General features: G+C 34.3%; 1 protein-coding gene across 3 annotated transcripts in view; it reads left to right on the forward strand.

The window, feature by feature from the left end:
* The first annotated feature begins 9,876 nt into the window (after positions 1-9,876).
* The window catches only part of LOC131152692 (mitogen-activated protein kinase kinase kinase NPK1-like), a 62,836-nt gene continuing 50,677 nt past the window's right edge, over positions 9,877-22,035 (forward strand). For all 3 annotated transcript variants that reach the window (XM_058104497.1, XM_058104498.1, XM_058104499.1), the window contains exons 1-2: positions 9,877-10,315; positions 10,424-10,465. In XM_058104497.1, the coding sequence (XP_057960480.1) occupies positions 10,022-10,315; positions 10,424-10,465 (336 nt within the window). In that variant the 5' untranslated portion in view covers positions 9,877-10,021. The remainder of the gene's footprint in view (positions 10,316-10,423; positions 10,466-22,035) is intronic.

A 22,035-nucleotide genomic window follows, 5' to 3' on the forward strand; every position in this document is an offset into this window, starting at 1 on the left:
AAGGAGTTTGGAACCATGTACTTGATATATGGAACAGTTTCATCACAATTATTGAGGACGTAAAAATGAGCCTTTTGTAGGTCATCCATATCAATGAAATCGTAAACTCGTGCACCGAGAGACCGAACATTTCTCGAAATATAAAGCTTCTTGGTTCTTCATCTTTGACATTAATAGCATGAACGTCTGCATTTCGCTCCTCACGAGTGAACCTTGTGTCAATATCATGTAGATATATTGAGAAAAATGCAAGACATTCACTGTTAATGTACGCCTCAATGATTAAACCTTCCGGTTGTGCCTTATTGCGCACATACCCCTTCAAAGTGAACAAGAACTTGTACATTTTACATAACATTATAGACTTGTAAACACAATAAAATAAAAATAAAAACAAGGAAATCACGTGACCATTATACAAGGACTTTATAATTTACCTCTCAATAGGATACATCCAACGATATTGAAGCGGTCCTCCAATTATGGCCTCCCTTGGTAAATGGATGGATAGGTGGACCATCACATCGAAGAATGTTGGCAAAAATATTTTCTCCAGCTTGCATAGTATGATCACGATGTCATCCTCTAACAGTTCAAGTACGTTTATGCTCAATTTTTTGGAGCACAATTATCGAAAAAAGATCCCCAGCTCAATCAGCACCGAGCGAACATTTTTAGTCAAGTGTCCACAAAGGAAAACGAGTAGAACCCATTATAGAAGGACGTGACAGTCATGAATTTTCATTTCTAACATCTTCCCTTCCTTCGTGTTTATGCATCGAGCTATGTTTGATGCATTTCTATAAGGAAACTTCACTGATTTCAACCATTCGAAGAATTTATTCTTCTCATCCTTCACTGATTTTTTTCTCTCTCTTTCTCTTTAACCTGCACCCCACTCTCTCTCTCTCTCTCTCTCTCTCTCTCTCTCTCTCTCTCTCTCTCTCTTTCTCTCTCTCTCTCTCTTCAATTCTCTCTTCGTTCGTCACTTGATTTGATGATCGGAAGTCGTTACGAGGATCTGAGAGAAATTCTCTACAATTCTAGTTGTAAAAACCCAAACCGTGATATATGGAAAGAAATTGAGCAGGCTTCATCGATGAAGCCAGAGTTCGTCAACGAAGGCCCTTCTGCTGTTCGATGATGAAATGTAGGTGTTCTTCGACGAGGAGAAGCTGAGAGGTTTCAGGAATCCAAAAATCTTAAGCTTGTCGACGAGGCCACCGCTTCATCGACAAACTGTCTACATTGACTCGTTGACGAAGACGCCGCCACGTCGACGAGTTTGGTTGAGTCAAAGGGTTATAAATATCCATTTTGGTTGCTTCTTAGCTAAAAAATCAAAACTCTCTCTCTCTCTCTCTCTCTCTCTCTCTCTCTCTCTTAAAGAACTCGAACTTCACTCTCTCTCTCTAGATTTCTTTGTCGTACGTTGTTAGAATCGACGATCCGATGTTACTATGAGGATCAGGGAAGGATTCTCTTTGAGATTTGTGGAACGGATCTTCGTTTTGAGTGTTTTCGGGTTTTGACTCAAAATTGAGGTAAGACTTAGTTTTCAATTCCGTTTTGATAGTTCTATATGGAATGAAATTGTGAGTTTGTTTTGTACTGTGATTTATAGGTTTTGGGAACTTAGTTCGCTGTTTAGGAGCCATAGAGTTTGGGTTTGGCTATTTAGGGAAAGATAAGGGGATTCTGTTTATATTGATTATTTTCGAAATCAGACTCGGTAGAACTGTGGTTCACAATCTCGTGTGTGTTTTGGTTACTCATTTGGAAAAATCTAACAGGTGGAAATTATGGGTTTTTCATGTTACAGTTTTAGGGAAAAGGGGCATTGGGTTGCATCTCTGGTTTTGTTAGAAAATCGTGGATATATTGTAATATATATTATGTTTTGGGGATGGTCGTGCCTTGACTTGTTTAAACTGTATTTTTGGAAAATCATGATTTTAGATTACGAAATGGGTATGGATTGTTTGGTTATATGAACATGCATGAGAAGTGTTTTGCAAAAATGAAATAGGAACAGGGTTCTGAATTGTTCCAGGTTTGATGTCCGACTTTTTCCGAAGAGTGCGCAATACGACTAGATCAGCTGGTTTTTACGGAAGGGTGTGAAAACACCAGATTTGCACCGGTTCAACGCTATAGGCTTATGCTATTCCAGGTTACCTGGGGCACCAGCTTTTTCCAAAGGGTGTGAAATATCACCAGACCATCGACTTTTGCCAAAGGGTGTGAAATATCTCTAGATAGTCCAGCTTCGGCTGAAGGGTGTGACGACACCATATCGTATTGCTTGTTTTGTGAAAATACTGGAACTTTTTAAACCGTGTATGTTTTATGTCATGATAACACTCATATGCTGTGATGTAACTTGGATTTGCCTTACTGAGAAATGTCTCACCCCTATCGTACGCACATATTTTTCAGGTCCTTCGAGTAAACAGAACTAGCATGCTTGTGTTGTGAGCATAGTGGTCGGTGTACTGTGAGTAGTACTTGTGTAAGTACTAGGACTTTACCGGGTTGTCATTTTGGGGTTTTTGGCTGACACCCGGGTTTATGTTTTGTTATTATGGAGCCTAGACTCCTTTTGTATAGACTCTGGTATGATACAAAGTATGTATAGAAAGAATATTTCCCGTTGTGTATTTGTCATGTATGTGAATGTGTATAGGGTGTACAAGAACCCCACGGGGTCGGACCCTCATTCATTATGGTGTATCATTAGTGATTTGTATGATACAGGGACATGTTAGGTTACTAATTCACCCCTGGGTCCCGTTACCGGGTTCGGGGCGTGACACTAGCAGAGTGGATTTTTGATCGGGGCTTTTTAGGCACCACTCCAAAACTAGGATAAGTTATTTTAGGGTTTTATTGTTGATTTGGAGTATATGAGGCCTAAGGAATGCTTAACGAGAAATATTCTGTGAGTTGAGTTGATTAGTTTGGGGAAAATGTTATTTTAGGGTTTGATCTTCGAACGCCGTAGGGCGGAGATTTAGGGTTTCCAGTAAGCCAGGTAAGGGGAATATATTATGTCAACTAACCTTATGAATTCTATCGATTGAAAATATATATGATATGTTCAAATGTATATAGTTATGACTTTTCTAGGATTTCCGGGCCTAGGGTTCGGTTAACCGATGTTATTTTCAAAACCAACCGATTAAATTCGAATATGATATTTCTGGATTAAAGTACTAGGCTTTCTGAACATTTTCACCGATTGGAATTTGTGATTTCAAACCTTAGGCGTGTTTTAATACGAACCAAAGGCAGTAGGGTTGATTATCTCCATTTTTCATGCACTTAACTACATATCTATATTTTAGTAAAATAACAACTTGGAGATACTCATATCCTTATTTTCAGTACAGTTTCTATTTTCTCAAGTAGTTATTTTATTTATGATTTACCAGGTGAAAATTATGTGGCATGAGTACAATTTTATTAGGCATGAATGAATAGGTTTTGTGTAGTACTGAATTGTAACGACTAGATGCCGAGATGTGATATTATGAAGGCTAAATGGCAAGTCTGATATGTCAATTTTATACCGAGACAATATATGACAGATATTCTACAGAATTACAAATAATTTATGTTTTATACAGTTTTATGAAAATGAATTATGATTTCAGTTTTATGATGTAAATTGCCATATGTGATTTTAGAGCCTTGTGAATATGATGTTATGTTATGAGCATGATACTGTAGCTATATGTTGGGAGATAGTGCAACCACACGTCTTAGAGAGAGAATTGGTATTGGATAGTCGACTGGAGTCCTGGGAAGTACTTCCCGATGTAGAATTTTGGGGCCCCATCCGATGTAGAATTCCAAGTGACCCTTCGATGCAAAATTCCTGGAATAGGGTAGGCTCAATCATACTTACTACTTAGTTTTACTTACTTATAGTTGGCCGGCTATATGCTAGGTTCGGCCTACAGGCCACAAAACCCATCATGGAGAGAAGCATGTCGTAGTAGTATGTGACAGCGTGACAACGCTAATTTAGTAGTCCAGGTTGTATCTACTAGGTATATATGGACATATTTACTATAAAATGGGTTATATTGAGCCAGCAGTATGTTACTAAGAAATTATGTATTATTAGACATACAGTTCAGTACAGTTTTTAAAATGCCAGTTAAATGTGATTAAATGTTATCAGTAATATGTTTACACGAAATCTCATGCTAGCCACACACTGATAATAATATAATCTGTCTTACTGAGAGGTGTCTCACCCTATCATACAAATCATGTTTCAGGTCCTTTGAGGGATCAAGTCTAGCGTACCGCCGAGCTGGTGGTAGACAATTGTTAGATACTGTCAGAGCTAGTGCAACATAGATAACAGTTTTTATGTTTTTGGGGTTTGTAATCTTATGATATGGATTTGGCATGTAGTTGGAAACAGATAGAAATTCTGGTAAGTGTTTGATGTATTAGAAAATTTTCCGCTGTGTATATATATGAGGACCAGGATGGAACACCCGTTTTCCTTTGTTAGGGCGGGTTGTATTTATTTATGGTATCAGAGAAATGTGTATGTTATGTTTTAGTAGCACTCTGGGCCCGAGTAGAGGGTCGGGGCGTTACATTCACCATGTGAACCCTCATCGCTGACCTTCTTCCTCTGATGGAACCCTAACAATGCACTCGTGATGTTCTCCAACTCCAGAGTTTCTTTCTCCCAAGTCACTGTCGTAACCAGGTTCTTGTATGTAGGAGACACTGGTAGGGAATTCAATAGCATCAATGCATTATCCTCTTCCTCGAACTTTACATCAACTTGCTTCAGATAACAAATGATATGATTGAATGTGTTGATATGTTGAGTCAGGTCTGAACCCTCTGTCATCTTAAGCCAATAAAGCTTTTGCTTAAGATACAACTTGTTTGTCAATCACTTGGACATATACCGACTTTCAAGTTTTAGCAAAACAGCTATCGGCGATTCCTTATCCATGACGTGATACATCACGTCATCGGCTAGACAATGCCAGATAGTGGACACAACTTTTGCTTCTAGCTCCTTCCAACTTGCGTCATTCATATCGTCCGACTTATTTCCATATAGAGCCTTCACCATACCTTACTACACTAGAAAGCCCTTCACCCTCCTTTGCCAAAGTATGTAGTTCCCGGTTTCGTTGAACTTATTAACATCAAACTTCATCAAAGAGATCCTAGCCATTGTTAACCAACAACTCTGATACCAATTGTTGTTCACGGATGCACAGTGGAAGCCATCACACAAACTCATAAATCAATCAACAAACAAGCAGTGTAATCACTCAATGATGAACAATACAAAATAAACAATCACTCAACAATGAGAAAAATGAAAGCAGCAATTAAAGACACAAGATTTACGTGGTTTGACAATTTGCCCATGTCCATAGGAGTAGCAACTCTGATTTTCATTGGCAATAATGTCAAGCTTACAATTAGGGTTACAAACATTGATTATATATGAACTCTAAGCGTATAGGAACCTTAGATCCTATCTAAATCATCCCTGTAGCAATCCTTGGAGGAAGAAACTTCGATCTACCCAATCCACTAGTCTCCTGATTCAAATTACGTGACGTGCATCGATCAAAACCGTTGATGGTTTAGGCCAAATCGTCGACGGTTTGAAGCTGAGAAGTATACCTTTGCACACTGCCCGAAACCATTGACGGTTACTGTAATAACCTGCTATTTAACTAGTTTTTTTATATATATACTGAAAAATTTATAATGCTCTGATACCAAACTGGATTGAACCAAACCATCAACCTAAGCAGCAAGAAGCGAAATTCATATAAACACAATCAAGAAAATATACAATACCAGAGTGCTAAAATGCTCCCCAAAATACGTATATGACTGTTTTCCAAAATACCCTCAACTGGGCTAGGGCTATACATAAATATTCCCAAAAATACTCACTAGACAGGGCAATACTGAAGCCCCTCTATCTACGAGTCTAATCTGCTCGCCTATTTGGATCGCCTGAAAGATGTTAAAGTAATGGGATGAGACGACGCTCAGTGAGACGAAATATGTTATTGCTAGTGTGTGGCAAATGAGTACAATACTATGAAAATCTGTTTCTATCTAAACATGTATAACTAAATTTGTGAATATAGTACAAATAGCATAACCACCACCTTTCCCATGTTGCTTAACATATCTGTATTTTAGGTGTTTATACATAATACTTTTAATATAGATATACGTATATTCCCTGTTTTTGTGAAACTGTACATACATAATAATAGCCGAAAACTTCGCTGGATGGATAACTGTATGTCATGATTTAACCCCTCATGACAAGGTTGTGCGTAGGCGGGATCTATCCTGGCTGGCCGACCAGCATAAACCATTATACTCCATCAGTCCGATCAGCCCTCCTTAACCCATATCTGATGGGGAGCCTGTCCACTTATGGGCTTTATACAATCGAATTTCATACAACGTATTATCTGAATAGGTGGTTGCACTCTATACTGTATATAACTACGATACCGTGCTCTGTGAACTGTATCTGTAATGTCCATCAGGGTTGGATACTATAAAATACATCTCTATATACAACTATCTGTTTTACCATGATTCTGTAATAACTGTATAAACCATGACGCTGTGATAAACTGTATCTGTATCAACTGTATTTCTGAAATGAACTATAAAACTGTATGTCATGGTACTGTAAACTGTATCTGTATCAACTGTATAATCATGGTATTTTGTAATTACTATAAAACATATCCACTATCTGTATATTCTGTAAAACATAACTCTAGAAAATACTGTAAAACATATTTTTATACTATATCCATATTCTCAAGCCACATAGTAATTTAAAACATATTATTCATAATTGATAAACTGTATAAAGTTCAGCTGTGAATAATAACCTGGTAAAAATATACATTTCATACTGAAATTCTTTCTAAAACTACCTAGCATAACATATTTCCCTTACCTGATTTGTACTAAAATCCCCCTACTATGATGGGTCCTACACCCGCAGGGTTCTCCACTCAACACCCTGAAAATCATATATCCCAAAACAAAATATTACTATTTCTACATCTACAACATTTCCTACAATTGCTGGAAAGTCAAATTTCAACAAAAAGACCTTATCATGATGCATGCGTTCCACTCAAAATATGAGCCACATCCCAAACAACATTGCTCTCTAATTGATTGTGCATATAGAGAGTGAGGTATACGTGCTGGGAAGTTCGGTTAGGACTTTCACGAAACAGTGAGAGAGGGAGGGAGGGAGATGGAGAGATGCAATAACACCAAATGAAATATAGGGGGAAGAAAGGAGCATTTTTGCGTGCGAAATGAAATATTTCATGGTATTGTCCCAAATTTGCCCACCCATATTCATTTGGGGACGCTTGCACCTCCTATCCCCTATTTAAAAAAAAGATCAATTAGGGATAAAATAGTATAATTGCCCCTAAAACTTTTTTTCTCGTAATGTCAATTATTTTATAGTGTAGTAAAAGTAACTATCTCACTTATCTTTTTTTTTTTTTTTTTAAACTTTTATGCACTATTCGATCTACAAATAGTCATCTAATTCATGCCTCTATTATTTTATTTTTTTAAGTGTTGCGCCTAACTTATTGCAAATATGTTTATTCGTTATTTTTCCTTTTAGTGTTATACTAATCATCCACATAGTAATTCACATTCTGACAAATTAATTTTTATTTTTGGACTATGTTAGCAAATGTAATATACATGGCTTGCCTGATTTTGTAACCGTCTTATAGAATTGTCCTTACTTTTAAGAGTATTTTACGACCACATAGTACACCCAAATTACTTCTCCATTTTGGCTAGCTCTATGTATTGCATCTTTTTTTTTTTTATTAATCCTTACCTTGCGTAATAGGTCTAAGGTATCAAAATCTGCTCATGCTATTAATCTCTTGACCATCAAATTTAATATTTTCTGCTTCATCCCTCCTACTATGATTGAAATTACATTTCCTATATTTTGACTAAATCTACTTCTTCTAAAACATTCTTATTCTAAAACTCCTCTCCATAATTCTAATGGATTCTACCGCACTCTGCTTTCATTAATCAATGCAATATCAATCTGCAAACAACATATGCCACGCGATCTCATTTGTATACTTATTATAAGTTTATTAAACAGTAAAGTAGTTTAGATAAGTGTTTAAAAATATATCCTTGATGTACAAATATTGTGATTAGAAATTTTCTACATTCTTCACTATAATCCTAATACTAGTTGTTATTTTATCATGTATCTCCTTAATGAAATCGGTATACTTAGTACATATTTTTTTCTTCTCTCTTCTAAAACTCAACATAAAACTTCCCTACATACTTATCATATACTTTTTCTATGTCAATAAAAATTGTATCTAAGTCCCTTTTTTCTTCCCTAAACTTTTCTATTAATCTTCTTAAAAGATAAATAGCTTCTATAATCAATGTCCCAGACATATAACCAAATTTATTTTTCGAGACCCTCATTTCTAACCTTATTTTTTGTTTAGTTATTACAATTTTGAATATCACATTTGTTTAATTATATTTATTAATTACTTGTTTGATACATAGAAATGGTGGGGAATCATGCAAAATGAGTTGAATCTATCATATGAGCATGTCATCATTACTATTCAAAAATTTCATGTAGAGTATTTTTCCTCTATTCATCTAATATTTTCTTAATTTTTAGAATTGTGTCAAATAAATTAGTGAACCATATACTTCCATTATTGTTAACTTTTATATATATATATATATATATATATATATATATATATATATAGTTGAATCTATCATATGAACATGTCATCATTACTATTCAAAAATTTCATTTGATCAATTTCTTATCTCATTCCTTTTAGTAAATTGAACACAATGTAAAGTATTTTTCCTCTATTCATTTAGTATTTTCTTAATTTTTAGAATTGTGTTAAATAAATTAGTGAACCATATGCTTTCATTATTGCTAACTTTTATATATATATATATATATATATATATATATTTATTTATTTATTTATGCAGACCTGATTATAATTTTGTAAATAAAATTTCAATTTTTTCTATTTTTTCCTCATTTGTTGCTTATAAATTTAAGTCTTCCATTTGAATTTCATTAAAACAACTTATTAGGATAGTTTCACCATCTCTTTATGTATTTTTTTTGACCAAGACATTATCATCTTCATTTTTTATGCATGTTGCATTGCCTAAATTCTTGTTTTTTGTTACTATAACTTAAACAACTTTAAATATACCTCTTATCCTGTTGTGTGTCTAATATAGTATATAAATTATTATAAGCTCTATACTTCGTTCAAAGAGTGACATTCTTTTTTTTTTTTGCATATTTGCTTGTCTTTTTATACATTTTCAAAAGTTTTATATATTCGCATATTTTTACCACATTTTATATAATTTTTCTATGATATTTAAGTCTCACCGGATATATTGATTCCATTACCAACCTTCTTTACTAGTTAAAAATATTTTTCTAAAATCACATAAAACCATTTTTACTATGTAGCTATGTTATCTTTTGTTTTCTCTTTTCTTTCTTTTCTTGATTACATAGATATTCCAGCCACCAACGAACCCTTCAGACCCTGGTGCGCTACTAAACCTATGGATAAGTGTCATTTGCCATCTAATTGTATTGCATTGATTTCTTCTTATAAAATTCACTTTTCCTAAGAAAATATCCCAAATTTTAGTATTTTACCCTAGAAAAAATGGCCAAGCACAAGACGACGTCGTTGCAACCGTGATGTAGTTGCTCTCTTCGCCATTTCACACCTTTTTTGAAAATGGGTCTTCGTTCTCTTTTTCCCTCCCCTCCACTGTCTCTCTTCGCCCGGCACGACAGAATTTCCCCGTTGGCTTACCGCTCTCTCGCTCTCTCTCACACACGCATTCAAACCCTTGCATCGTATGATTCAATGATTCTACAGTATCACTAATGGAAGACATTTTTGGTTCAGTTAGGCGATCACTGGTGTTCCGTACACCCGACGGCGGTGGCGATGACGACGGCGCCACCGTCGGAACCCTGGTGGACAAGATCGGCTCTTGCATTCGTAACTCCAGAGTCTTCTCTAGACCCTCTCCGCCACGACCGGTTCTTCCTCCCGTCACCAAAGATGTTGCGCCTCTGATCCGGTGGCGCAAGGGCGAGTTGATAGGTTGCGGCGCCTTCGGCCGTGTCTACATGGGCATGAATCTCGACTCCGGCGAGCTCCTTGCCGTCAAGCAGGTTCTGTTCCCTGCCGGCTCAGTCATTTTCTGCTTTAGTTTGGGGCTCTATAGTTTGAATTTGTGTTTGCATTTTGTTTGCAATAATTAATTGGTTGCCGGATTCCAGGTCTTGATCGCCACGAGCAATGTTTCCAGAGAAAAAGCTCAGGTTTGAATTTGGGGTTCGGTGTTAATAGTATAACTTTTCATTATTTTTCAAATTTTGTTTTCAGTCATGGCTGGTTATTATTTTTGTGCAATTAGTTCTTATTGTTGGGAATCTAGTACAAACATAAAAATAAATAAAATAAAAATTTAGTATAAACATGATTCAAATCAGGTTGAGCAAAGATCTCTCCCTTTAAGGAGATTCAAGCCCTCCACGATATTTAGCTTAGTTCATGGTGTAGCATAACTCCTATTGACTTCTCTCCCCAGGTTACAACAATTCAATTTGAATTGTAGGACTCTCACCAATTCTATACAAATAGAAAAATCCGAAACTACACAAAAAAAACACTTTTATTTGGTTGTCAAACACTCTAGAATTGGATGATAAAATGGTATGATGAAAATGATGTGAAGTGATCGATGTGACATGCCAATGCCTTAGAGGCCTATTTGTAGGATCAAATGACCCTTCATTAGACATGTTTAAGAAATAACATGCATATAGAATAAATAGATGCATATCTAAATTCAAGTTAGGATTTAGGGTTTAGGGTTTTAGAGTTTTAGGGTTTACGGTTTAGGGTTCCTTCCTCATTTTAATATTATGTATCTATTATGCATATAGAGAGTTTAACAACCAAAGATGGATAATTATGAATAATGAAGGTTTGCTTTGTTGGAAACATAATAGAAGGAAAAATATTCATTAATAAAATCAATATTAAATAAAAACACAAATACTTAAAGTCGATTTCGCGCCTACGGAGAGCATTTCTTGTTGCATATAGTCACCATGGTTTTAAATAACGGCCGTTACGATACGTAACGTAAATCAAGGGCTCCGAAACCGATCCGGGCCGATAATGCGGTTCGGAAAAAATTCACAGCCGTAACGGCCGTTACGTCTCCGTAACGGTCCGTAACAGCCGTTACCCCTACGTTACACTCCGTAACAGTCCGTTACGGACCGTTACATACCGACAACTTGCAGAATCTGCTTTCTGCTGCGCAGCGTTCCTTTCCCCCTTTCCCGAGTCCCAAGCACCCATCTACCATTCAATCTACCTAAATCTAACATTCAAAGAACAAAAATACTTACTTGCAGTTTTGTTGGCCGAGCCGTTGAAGCTATAAGAAGGCTTCACGCCTTCACTCCTTCGAAGCCTGAGTTACTCATCTTCGCAGCCTTCGTTTCCTGAATCCTGAACCTAACAAAGTTCTTCGAAGCTTGAGAGTGGCCGAAGGCAGCTTCATCCACCACCGCCAGTCGTCGCATTCGCCGCCACCAGCCAGCCCTCTACCAGTCGTCGGCGTCGTCGCACTCGTAGCCACCAGCCAGCCCTCCGCCAGTCGTCGCACGAAGCTTCGAGGCTTCGAGGCTCCTCCATCCTCCGAGTCGCCTCCCCTCTCTCGGTCTCACTCAGAGTCTCAGACTCTCTGCCCTCTGCTCATCTCGCGTATAAGATAAGCTTTATTTCAGTAACACTCAACACCCACAACCACATCTTAAACATTTTATTATGTTTTTTTTTTTAATTATAATTTATTGTAAGTAATGTTTGTTAAATTGAATTAAAAAAAAAGGAGTAATTTAATAGAGTAAAAAGCTTTAAAATTTCAGATTCATTTAATATGCAAATTGGTTCCTAAACAATTTAAGCATGTCATATTCTGTTTTGATTAACATACTTTTATTCATTCTTTACGTATTCTTTCTTTCCTTTTGGTTTCATTGCATATAAAATATATATTATTTTAAAATAAATGACTATGACATGGCATTCCAAAAATATGGAGTGGACAATTTCTCATGTTCTATTTCTATGCTATTTTATATTTGTGAGTAAGACAACATTTTGCATAATTATTTCCCCTAACAGCATTTTTTTTGTTGTAAATTATTATATTCATATACAATATCAATTTCATTTATATGGTATCGCATTAACATTTTTTGAAAGCTGACACCGTTAGAAATAGACTAATAGTATTATGGTTACAGACTTCCAAGATACAACATTAGTACAAAAAATACTCTTTTCTAGTCTTATGCCTTGCCTATAGATGCAGCTCTTGTTTTTTTTTTCTTTTCAAAGATCAAAAATCTCCCACATCTTAAACTTTTTATTATGTTTTTTTTTTAATTATAATTTGTTGTAAATTATGTTTGTTAAATTGAATTAAAAAAAGAGTAATTTAATAGAGTAAAAAATCAAAAAAATAGTAATAATTATGTAAAATAAAATTTTCTTAATTTATAAATATTTTAATTGTCTTATATTTTTTGAAAGGTAATTAGGAAAATTTAGTTTTATCACATATTTCCTATTTATAAATATTTTTTAAGTTTTAAAATATCATTTTGACGTTAAATTTAAAGTTAGGTAAAATAAATCGTTACATGATCTATTTTTTGTTTTTCAGTTATCAAATATAGTAAAAATTGATAACTTAATAAAAAACATTTTAACCTAATAGTTAATATATTAATAATTCAGATTTTTGCTAATTACTAGTTTACTACTGGAATTTGTAGAAAAATTTTATTTTAATCTATAAATTGAGAAAATGCTTAAAAAATTAAATAGAAAATTTGTACTGTATGGATCTCTATTAGTGATGCTATGATGTATATAAAAGTAGAGCAAGTTTTTTCCACCTTTAAAATTACAATGTTAATTTCTTATAGTTATAAATAAAAATAAAATCAAGTTAAAAAAATAATGAAAATACCTTTTTAAAGATAAAGGAATATATTTTTTTGTAATAAAATATCTAATATTTTAATCCATATACTGAGAAAATGTTTAAAAAATTAAATAGTCAATTTGTAATGTATGGATCTCTATTTGTGATGCTATGATGTATATGAAAGTAGAGCAAAAATCTTTTTCACCTGTTAATTTCTTATAGTTATAAATGAAAATAAAATCAAGCTATAAAAAATAATGAAAATATCTTTTTAAAGATAAAGGAATATATTTTTTTTGTAATAAAATATCTAATATTTTATAATTTTATTTATTTAAATATAAAAATAATAAACATTACTTATTATTTTTAATCAAATATTATACTTATTTTTACATAATAAGTATTTAAAATTAGGACTATTTAGTACTTATTATTTAATATTTACTAAATTACTAATTATATTATTCCTGTCATTGTTGGAAGGTTGTAACTTTGTATTTTCTTTATATTTTGTGTAGAGATCATCAAATTAAGTCTATCAATATGTCACGTGATAGAGGAAATAAAAACTTACCTAGTGAAGATATTGGATGGCATTTTGGTACTGCGGTAGACGGTAATAGACATGTTATTATGTGTAAGTTATGTGGGAAGATAATCAAAGGGGGCATTACACGCTTGAAACAACACTTGACACATAAAAAGGGTCAAGTAGCTGGATGCTCAAATGTGATCACACAAGTAAGAGAACAAATGATGAAACATCTACAACAGTATGCTGAGAAGAAAAGAGATAAACAAAAAAGGCAAGAAGAAGCAGAAGCCCAAATTAGAGGAGATTTTGAGAATTTGAGCGATGAAGAAGACTTGGAAGAAGAAAGTATGAGATTTGCTCGACAAGAAAGCATGCGATCACAACAACAATGGGAAGAGAGACAAAGATTTCGAGCAAGAACAACTGGAAGGGGTAATATTTATGAAGAGGGAGGTGGCTCTGGCAGTGGTGCTACCAGTGGTTTCAATAGAGCAGGAGCTCGATCTTATAGTGGTCGAGAAGCTGGAGGTAGTGGACGACAATGGATCAATCCTGATGCCCCTGAAGCTAGACTAAAGGCAATGGATCCTATTTTAGAAAGAAGCAAGAGTGCGAAACAACCAAAACTCAACACAAAGTTACTGAAAGGTTTAAGAAGTAAATTAGGAAAAGCGGTTGGAAAATTCTTAATTTATAATCGGATTCCAGCGAATGTAGCTGACTCTCCATTTATGCAGCCTATGCTTGATATTGCTGCAGAGGTTGGAAAGGGGGTGAAGGGTCCATCACCCTATAAGATATCTGAAATTTATTTGGAGCAAGAGTATCAAGAAATGAAAAATTATATAGCTTTTTTTGCTGGAATTTGGAAGGAAAGAGGTGTAACACTTATGTGTGATGGTTGGTCAGGACCAACTAAAAAACACATTATAAACTTTTTAGTTTATTGCGATATAGGCACCGTGTTTCATAAATCAGTTGATGCCTCTGATGTGCCAAGCAGAATAGCTGAATATTATTTCAGGTAATTTTCTAATTTTAATTGTATATGCAAATAGTATTATAGACTTGCATGTTTTTAATTAAATAGTAGTAATTATTGAATTTATAATTTCATTTCAGATTAATGGATGAGGTGGTTGAAGAAATTGGAGAGGAGAATGTTGTCCAAGTAGTGACTGATAATGAAGCTGCAACGAAGGCAGGAGGAAAATTATTAATGCAGAAGAGGCCCAATCTCTATTGGACAGCATGTGCAGCTCATTGCATAGATCTTATTCTTGAAGATATTGGTAAGAAAAGTAACGTGAAGAAGGTCTTAGAAGATGCAAGAACAATAACCTCATTTATTTACAACCACACATGGACAGTGAATTTCATGAAAAAATTCACAAATAATAGAGAGTTACTTCGCCCTGCCATCACTCGATTTGCCACAAATTTCATTGCTTTGGAGACTATTGTCAGGCATAAACAAGCACTAAGGGAAATGTTTACATTTGATGCTTGGAAAAACTCAAGGTTTGGAATGGCAAAATCAGGCCCAGCATATGATTCAAAGAAAATTTTCTTAGGCAAAGAGTTTTGGCAAAAGGCCTCTGATATAATTAAAGTGCAAGAACCCTTGGTGAAAGTTCTTAAATTGGTTGATGGTGATGAAAAACCAAACATGGGCTTCATATACGAGGCAATTGATAGGGCGAAGTTGGCCATTCAAAAAGATTGCCGGTTTTACAAAGACTATTGGAAAATTATTGACAATCGGTGGAGTTTTCAGTTGCACCAAGATTTGCACGCTGCTGGTAAGTGTAAATCAAATACAATTTCTTATTATTTTAACTTTTAAATTATGCATAGTTGCATTAGAAAACTATTGATTAATATGTTTCTAAATTTAATTGTAAGGTATTTTTTGAACCCACAATTTATTTATGGTGCCCCACCCTCTCCTGAAGTTGCTAGAGAAGTCATGGATGGAGTTAAAAAAGTGATAACCAAGTTGGTACCCGATATAGATACTCAAATTCGGGCTATTAGTCAAGTAAGTATTGGTTCCATTAAATTGAATAATGAATTGTTCTAGTATTTAGTAATACTTTTAAGAATAATTATTAATATATCTAATTAATTAATTATATTTGACAATCATCCTTTTTTAGTTGTTGCTATATCGAGATAGGCAGGAGACTTTTGGAACCCCGTTGGCTCAAAGGGCAGTAAAACAAACAAATCCTGGTAAATATGGCTATATAGCTAAATAATAGAGAATTACTCTATTTTCTCTCTTTGTGTTCAAATTTGACTTTTGAAATACGTTATACTAACATAAAACTCTTTTTAATTATTCATGCAGCTGAATGGTGGATTCATTATGGCTTGTGTTCTCCTGAGCTCCAAAGAATAGCAATTAGAGTTCTTAGCCAGACCACATCAGCTTCGAACTGTGAGCGTAATTGGAGCACCTTTAGCCTCATCCATACGAAAACAAGAAATAGATTAAAGTACATGAGACTACAAAAACTTGTTTTCGTACATTACAACATGAGGTTAAAGTTAAGACGTACAATGAGAAGAAGCCAACGAGAAATTGAAGAGGGTTTCAATCCTATCAATTTGGACTACATTTTCGAAGAAGATGATCCTTTAAGTCAATGGTTAGAGGAGAGAGAGACACCACTACTCGACGGTCAGGACAATTCAAATTGGTTAAATGAAGAGGTTGGTGGTACTACAGAAGGAGGTGATCAACCACCAATAAACGCGCATGATGATTCAAGTTCAAGTCCTGAACGCACACAAAGTGATGACAATCTTGGTTTGAGCCCACCAAGTGATGATGATGGTAATAGTGGTGCTGGAGCTGGGGTTGGGGGGGGTGGCAGTGGTGGTGGTGGAGGCGGCGGTGTAGAATATAATTATGGATATGATACAGGGACATCATTTGGAAGGGATATATATCCTTCTGATCCTTATGGACTACATGACATACCTGAAAATTATGACTTGGGTATTCCTCCAGGGAACCAATCTTCACAACCCAGGAGAAGGAGTGCTCGTGGTGACCCTAGCGGTTCTACTGAAGATTCATATGGTGTGGTTCGTAGTTTTGGCGACTTTGGTTTAGATGGTTCATCATCACAATCATATGGATCTCATCCAGCATATCCACATTATGCATCTCGTGACTCACATTTTTATCCCAGTGGATCAGGAATCTCAGGATCTAGTGAGTCTTCTTCTACACACTACCCAGAGCCAGCCCCTGCCCCAACTTATAGACATTATTCAGGAGAATTTTCATCACCAGTACATTTTCAAGAGCAACAACAAAATGACGCAAACTTGGGTTCATTTAACTATGTATTTCCACAAGGATGGGGAGATAATTTCCCATCCCAATCTCAAGATACAGATGCAAATTATGAAGACCCTCCACGTCATTCTTTTTGGTGGTGACATGTGTTATGTTATAAATTTGTAATATTGTATTCATGTATTTTCAACTATTTATTGATATTTGATATTAATCACTTTTTAAATTCATGTATGTGTAATCACTGTAATGTGTGTATTGAGTATTAAGTCTATTGAGTATTGATTCATTTTTAGTAACTTTATGACTTTAATTAATTGATTCTTACATTTCTACATCTTTTTACTCATTAAACTAATGTAAACTATAAAAAAATATGCTTTTTTTTGTAAACAGCGCACTAAAATTAATATAAAAATCATAATGCCTATTAAAAAGCATTTGTAGGGTGAATGAAAGCCTGCAAAATTCATTAAAAATCATGTATTAATGGATTTCACGCTTATTTTTTAATTTTGGCATGGTTGTGCATGTGTGAAAAAAATTCACGACCGTTACGCCCGCTTCCCGTTACGTAACACCCACGTCTCCCGCCACCCGTGACACTCGCGACCATTTCGCGACGTTACCCGCGACCGCCATTTCGAACCATGATAGTCACTACATGCACGAACTCCAAGATTACTCAGCTGTCTCATTTTTGTATGCACTCACAAACACCAGAGCTATAGGAGATGTAGTATTATTTAGTTACCTAACAAAATATAAATCTTAAGAAAGAGTAGAAGATAAAGTTATTTCAAAGAAGAAAAACCATATATTGAAATGAAGTTGGATCACAATTTATGTAGGTAAAATTAAGTATAACTTCCAATATCATAAATATGAAATCGTTAAAGTAGTAATTAATATTCTAAAAACATTAAAACTAACATATTCAATCTAATGTTTATTTAATTAAAATAAAACTGACGACTATTAAACAAATGTTTTTTTTTTTTTTTTTTTAATTTGAAACATTAAACATTAATATGGTAATACCAACATGCTTTGCATTGAATTTTACTTAGTAAACAATAATATTTTCTTGAGAGTCAGTAGTGGTTTCAGAATTGAACTATAACCACTTAAAAGAAATAAAGTATTATTGTTCATGCATAATGATTGAGGTGTTGACAATATTTTTAATAGCCAACACATTTAAACCTTTCGCTAATCCCATTTTCATGAGCATATTTGAGAATAAGCTCAATTCTCATAGAGAGTTGCCCCACTTTCATGCTCAAATAGGTGAAATTTGTTACATGTTCTCCTATAACTCTAATACCCCACTTATAAGAGATGCCAATTATCATTGAGAGTTTTACAAACTCAACTCACCACATTACAAAATAAACACACTTACACCATATGGATGTGTTCAAATAATAGTGCATCTCTTATTATCACCATATGATTCGTTCTTCCCGTTTAACCCAATTGCAGGATCTTTAGTCCATGGGTTGGGTATCCTAATACATGGTTCATGATTCTACAGGCTTAAAATTGATTCTCTTTAATGTATTCCAAATCAGTTTTCTTGTTGAGGCCTTAGTTAATGAATCTACAAGATTTTGAGAAGATCTTATATAATTCATATTAATGATATCACTACTTAAATATGATCTCATAGTAATGCATTTTCTTCTTATGGGTTTAGACTTATTGTTATAATAATGGTTAATTCAATCTACCAATTGCAATACTTCTATCACAATTAATTAGGATAGGTGGTAATGGCTTTTCCAAAATGAAATTTCATATAACAGATCGCTTAACCAACTTGCTTCCTTACTAGCTGATGTTAAAGCAATAAGCTTAGCTTCCATGGTTAAATTAACGACTATTGTTTGTTTGTTTGTTTTTTTTTGTTTTTGTTTTTTTGTTTTTTGTTTTTTTTTGTTTTATATTTCCAACAAATAGCACCACCATCGATAGTAAAAATATAATGGTAGTATAGAGGGAATCACTAAACAAAGTATTCCAATCGATATCACAAAAAGCGTCAAGTACAATAGGATACACAGGCTACCGATAATGCTGTTAAGTCAGTTGCGTACCTTAAGCTATTGATAATGCTGTTATATTCCTTTTGATTAACCACTTCACGTTCACTCTCAATAGGAAATAAGTGATTACTTGAGTTAAAAGGAGTAGATACATGCTTTCACAAATCATAATCATATTCATTCAAAATTTTTCATAACGTAATGCGAGTAATCAAGAAATATCCATTGCTTGATCTTGTAATTTTCATGCCTAAAATAACATTAGCCTCACTTGAATCTTTCATTTCATAATTCTTTTTGAACATATATTTTGTTTTATTTGTCACAAACAAATTTGAGTAAAAAATTAGCAAGTCATCCACATAGAGGCTAATAATAACATGTGAGTCTTCCTAAGATTTACAATAGACACTTGTTAGAGTCATTTGTTTTTTATATCTATTCTCAATTATGCAGGAATCAAACTTTTCATGACACTATTTTGGGGCTTATTTAACTTGCACAATTTGTTTTCTTGTTTAGGCTCTATAAAGCCTTTAGGTTGGTCCATATAAAGTTCTTCATCTAAATCCCATTACATCCAATTAGTGAATTTGTAGATTATAAATTGCTGCAATTTTAATAATTTTATGAATGCATTTCTAGAATATAGAGAAAAGGTAACAAAAACGTAAAGGTCTTCTTTTTGTGCAAGAGAGAAAAGGAAGCGTGATCATCTTAGAGGCGGATAGGGATGCTTTCAGGGACGTGAAAGGAATTGGGCTAGGTTGTATTTTACTTGTTTTGGACCTAACTTCTAGCTGAAGTTATTGAAAAAAGAGGTATTTCTTTTATAACTAAATTGGGCCAATTATTTGAATAAGCCCAATGTCTACGAAAGGTTGATTCTTTGGATCCAAAGGAAGGCTCTCTTCATTTGGGTTTCCAGCAGAAGGGTCAAGGAGGAGTTTAGGCCCATGTTTGCAGTTTACAGTGACATGAGTACCTCTTTATTGGTTCCGGATAAAGTGCAGGTTCAAAATTTTGCCCCTGAACCTCAAGAAATGAGTATTGGGGAGGTCTCTGAACATTTTACTAACGGAATCCAAACCCAGCATACAATTTTTTGAGTTTTGAGTTGGAATCACCAACAAGTTCAGAATTCTAGCAGTATAGTAGATTCGAAACAAGATCACGGGTTGAAAATTGTGTCAAGTTTCGAAGAGGTATTAGAAGGTAGTACGGAAAAGAGAAAAACTAAAGAAGCTGGGTTTGAGGAGAAAAGTCTTAATATTGATAGATTGAGGGTGAAAAGGTTTATGCTCGTAGGAGGCAGCTTGTATGGGTGCTGAAGTGAAGAAGGGTTTTAAAGAAAAGAGAGAAAATTCTGATAGTCAGTGCCAAAGTATTAGGGAAGACCTGAGTGCAAAGAAGAAGGTTGGATGTTGTAATGAGTTGAAAAAAAGAATTGGGTGGAATTTTTAGAATTAGAGAGTGATGATATTAGTGAGTTTGATTGTGGTGGGGCGTGGTGTCATTGGACGAGATTCGAGAACAATATGGGTACATTTCTGATTTTTGTGATAAAATAAGGGGTTTATTGTATGGCCATCCACCCCCATTGGAAGGCTTGGAGGGAGTTCCTATTTTTGATAACAATGGACCGGTGAACAAGTCATGGAGTGGGGATGGTATTTTGCCTACACCTATGGTGGAGATTCCTTAGAAGGACTTAGAAGCTCAAAATCTTTTAGATAAAATGTATTTAAAGTTTAGTGACATTGGAGGAAATGAAGTGCGTATGGATGGTGATGAAGGGATAGAGGAAATTAGCAAATTTAAAGAGCTTGGTGAACTATGATGGAAAGGGTTTGAAAAGTTGTTTAGTTTTTTTTTTTTTTTATTTTTTTTATTTTTTTTTTAATTTGGTGGACTTCTTGTGGGTTCTCTGGCTAATATTGTTTATTTTTATTTTTATTTTTATTTTATTTGGTAGACTTCTTGTTCTCGCACGTTGGACCTTCTCCTATTTTCATCCAATATGTCTTCTTTTGCTATAAAAAAAGAAAAAGGAAAGGCCTTTTTTTTGTTTAAAACAATTGGCTACAAGATGAGCTTTATACTTGTTTATGACTTACCTTGTTTGAGTTTCTTTTTAATGACCCATTCGCTATGGTTTTACAACTCAGTGGTAAATCTGCCAATTTCCATGTTTTATTGGAAATTAGAGATTCCATCATATCATTCACTAGCTTTTTTCAAAAAACTGCATCAAGTGATGTAAATGCATCTTGTAAAGTAATTTAACTTTCCTCTAAAACATAAACAAAATATTAGGACCAAAATCCTTTTCAACTCTTGCTCTTTAACTCCTTTTATGTTCAATCTCAAAATTTCTTTTATTCTTTAAACTAGGAGTAGATGAGCTAGGTTCTATAGTAGCATATTATCACCAATGTTTTGGTTCTCACTATTTCTAATCTTAAAAGGAACTTTCTCTTCATGAAAATTTGCATCACTTGATTCAAGATTAACACTTATCAATGTCTAAAAATCTATAGGTTGTACTATTAATAGTATATGCAAGAAAGACACTAGTAGAAGCTCTAGCATCTTATTTAGATCTTTTAGGGTCTATAAGCCTTGCGAAGGCTAAACAACCACAAACTCTAAGGTAACCTAAAATAGGCTTATGCCCTTATTATTTTTGTGAGATTTACCATTATTTTTCATATTTTTCTTCTTAGGCTTTAATTGAGGGTTTTTATAAAAGTGACCATCGAGCAAAGTATTTTGTAAGAAGCAATTAAATTTACCTTTGTAGTATTACCATTATTTTCTTGCATAAGTGCAACTTGCCCTTTTTTCTCCTCCTCTATGTGGATTCTAGTGACCAAAGTTTCAAGAGACATATCCTTTTTGCTTGTGGCACATGCTTTTTTGGAATTCCCTCCAAGATGAGGGTAACATGTCAATAATTCTAGTCACAACAAGATTAT

This window comes from Malania oleifera, chromosome 4, assembly GCF_029873635.1.
Source record: "Malania oleifera isolate guangnan ecotype guangnan chromosome 4, ASM2987363v1, whole genome shotgun sequence".
Taxonomy (NCBI): Eukaryota; Viridiplantae; Streptophyta; class Magnoliopsida; order Santalales; family Ximeniaceae; genus Malania; species Malania oleifera.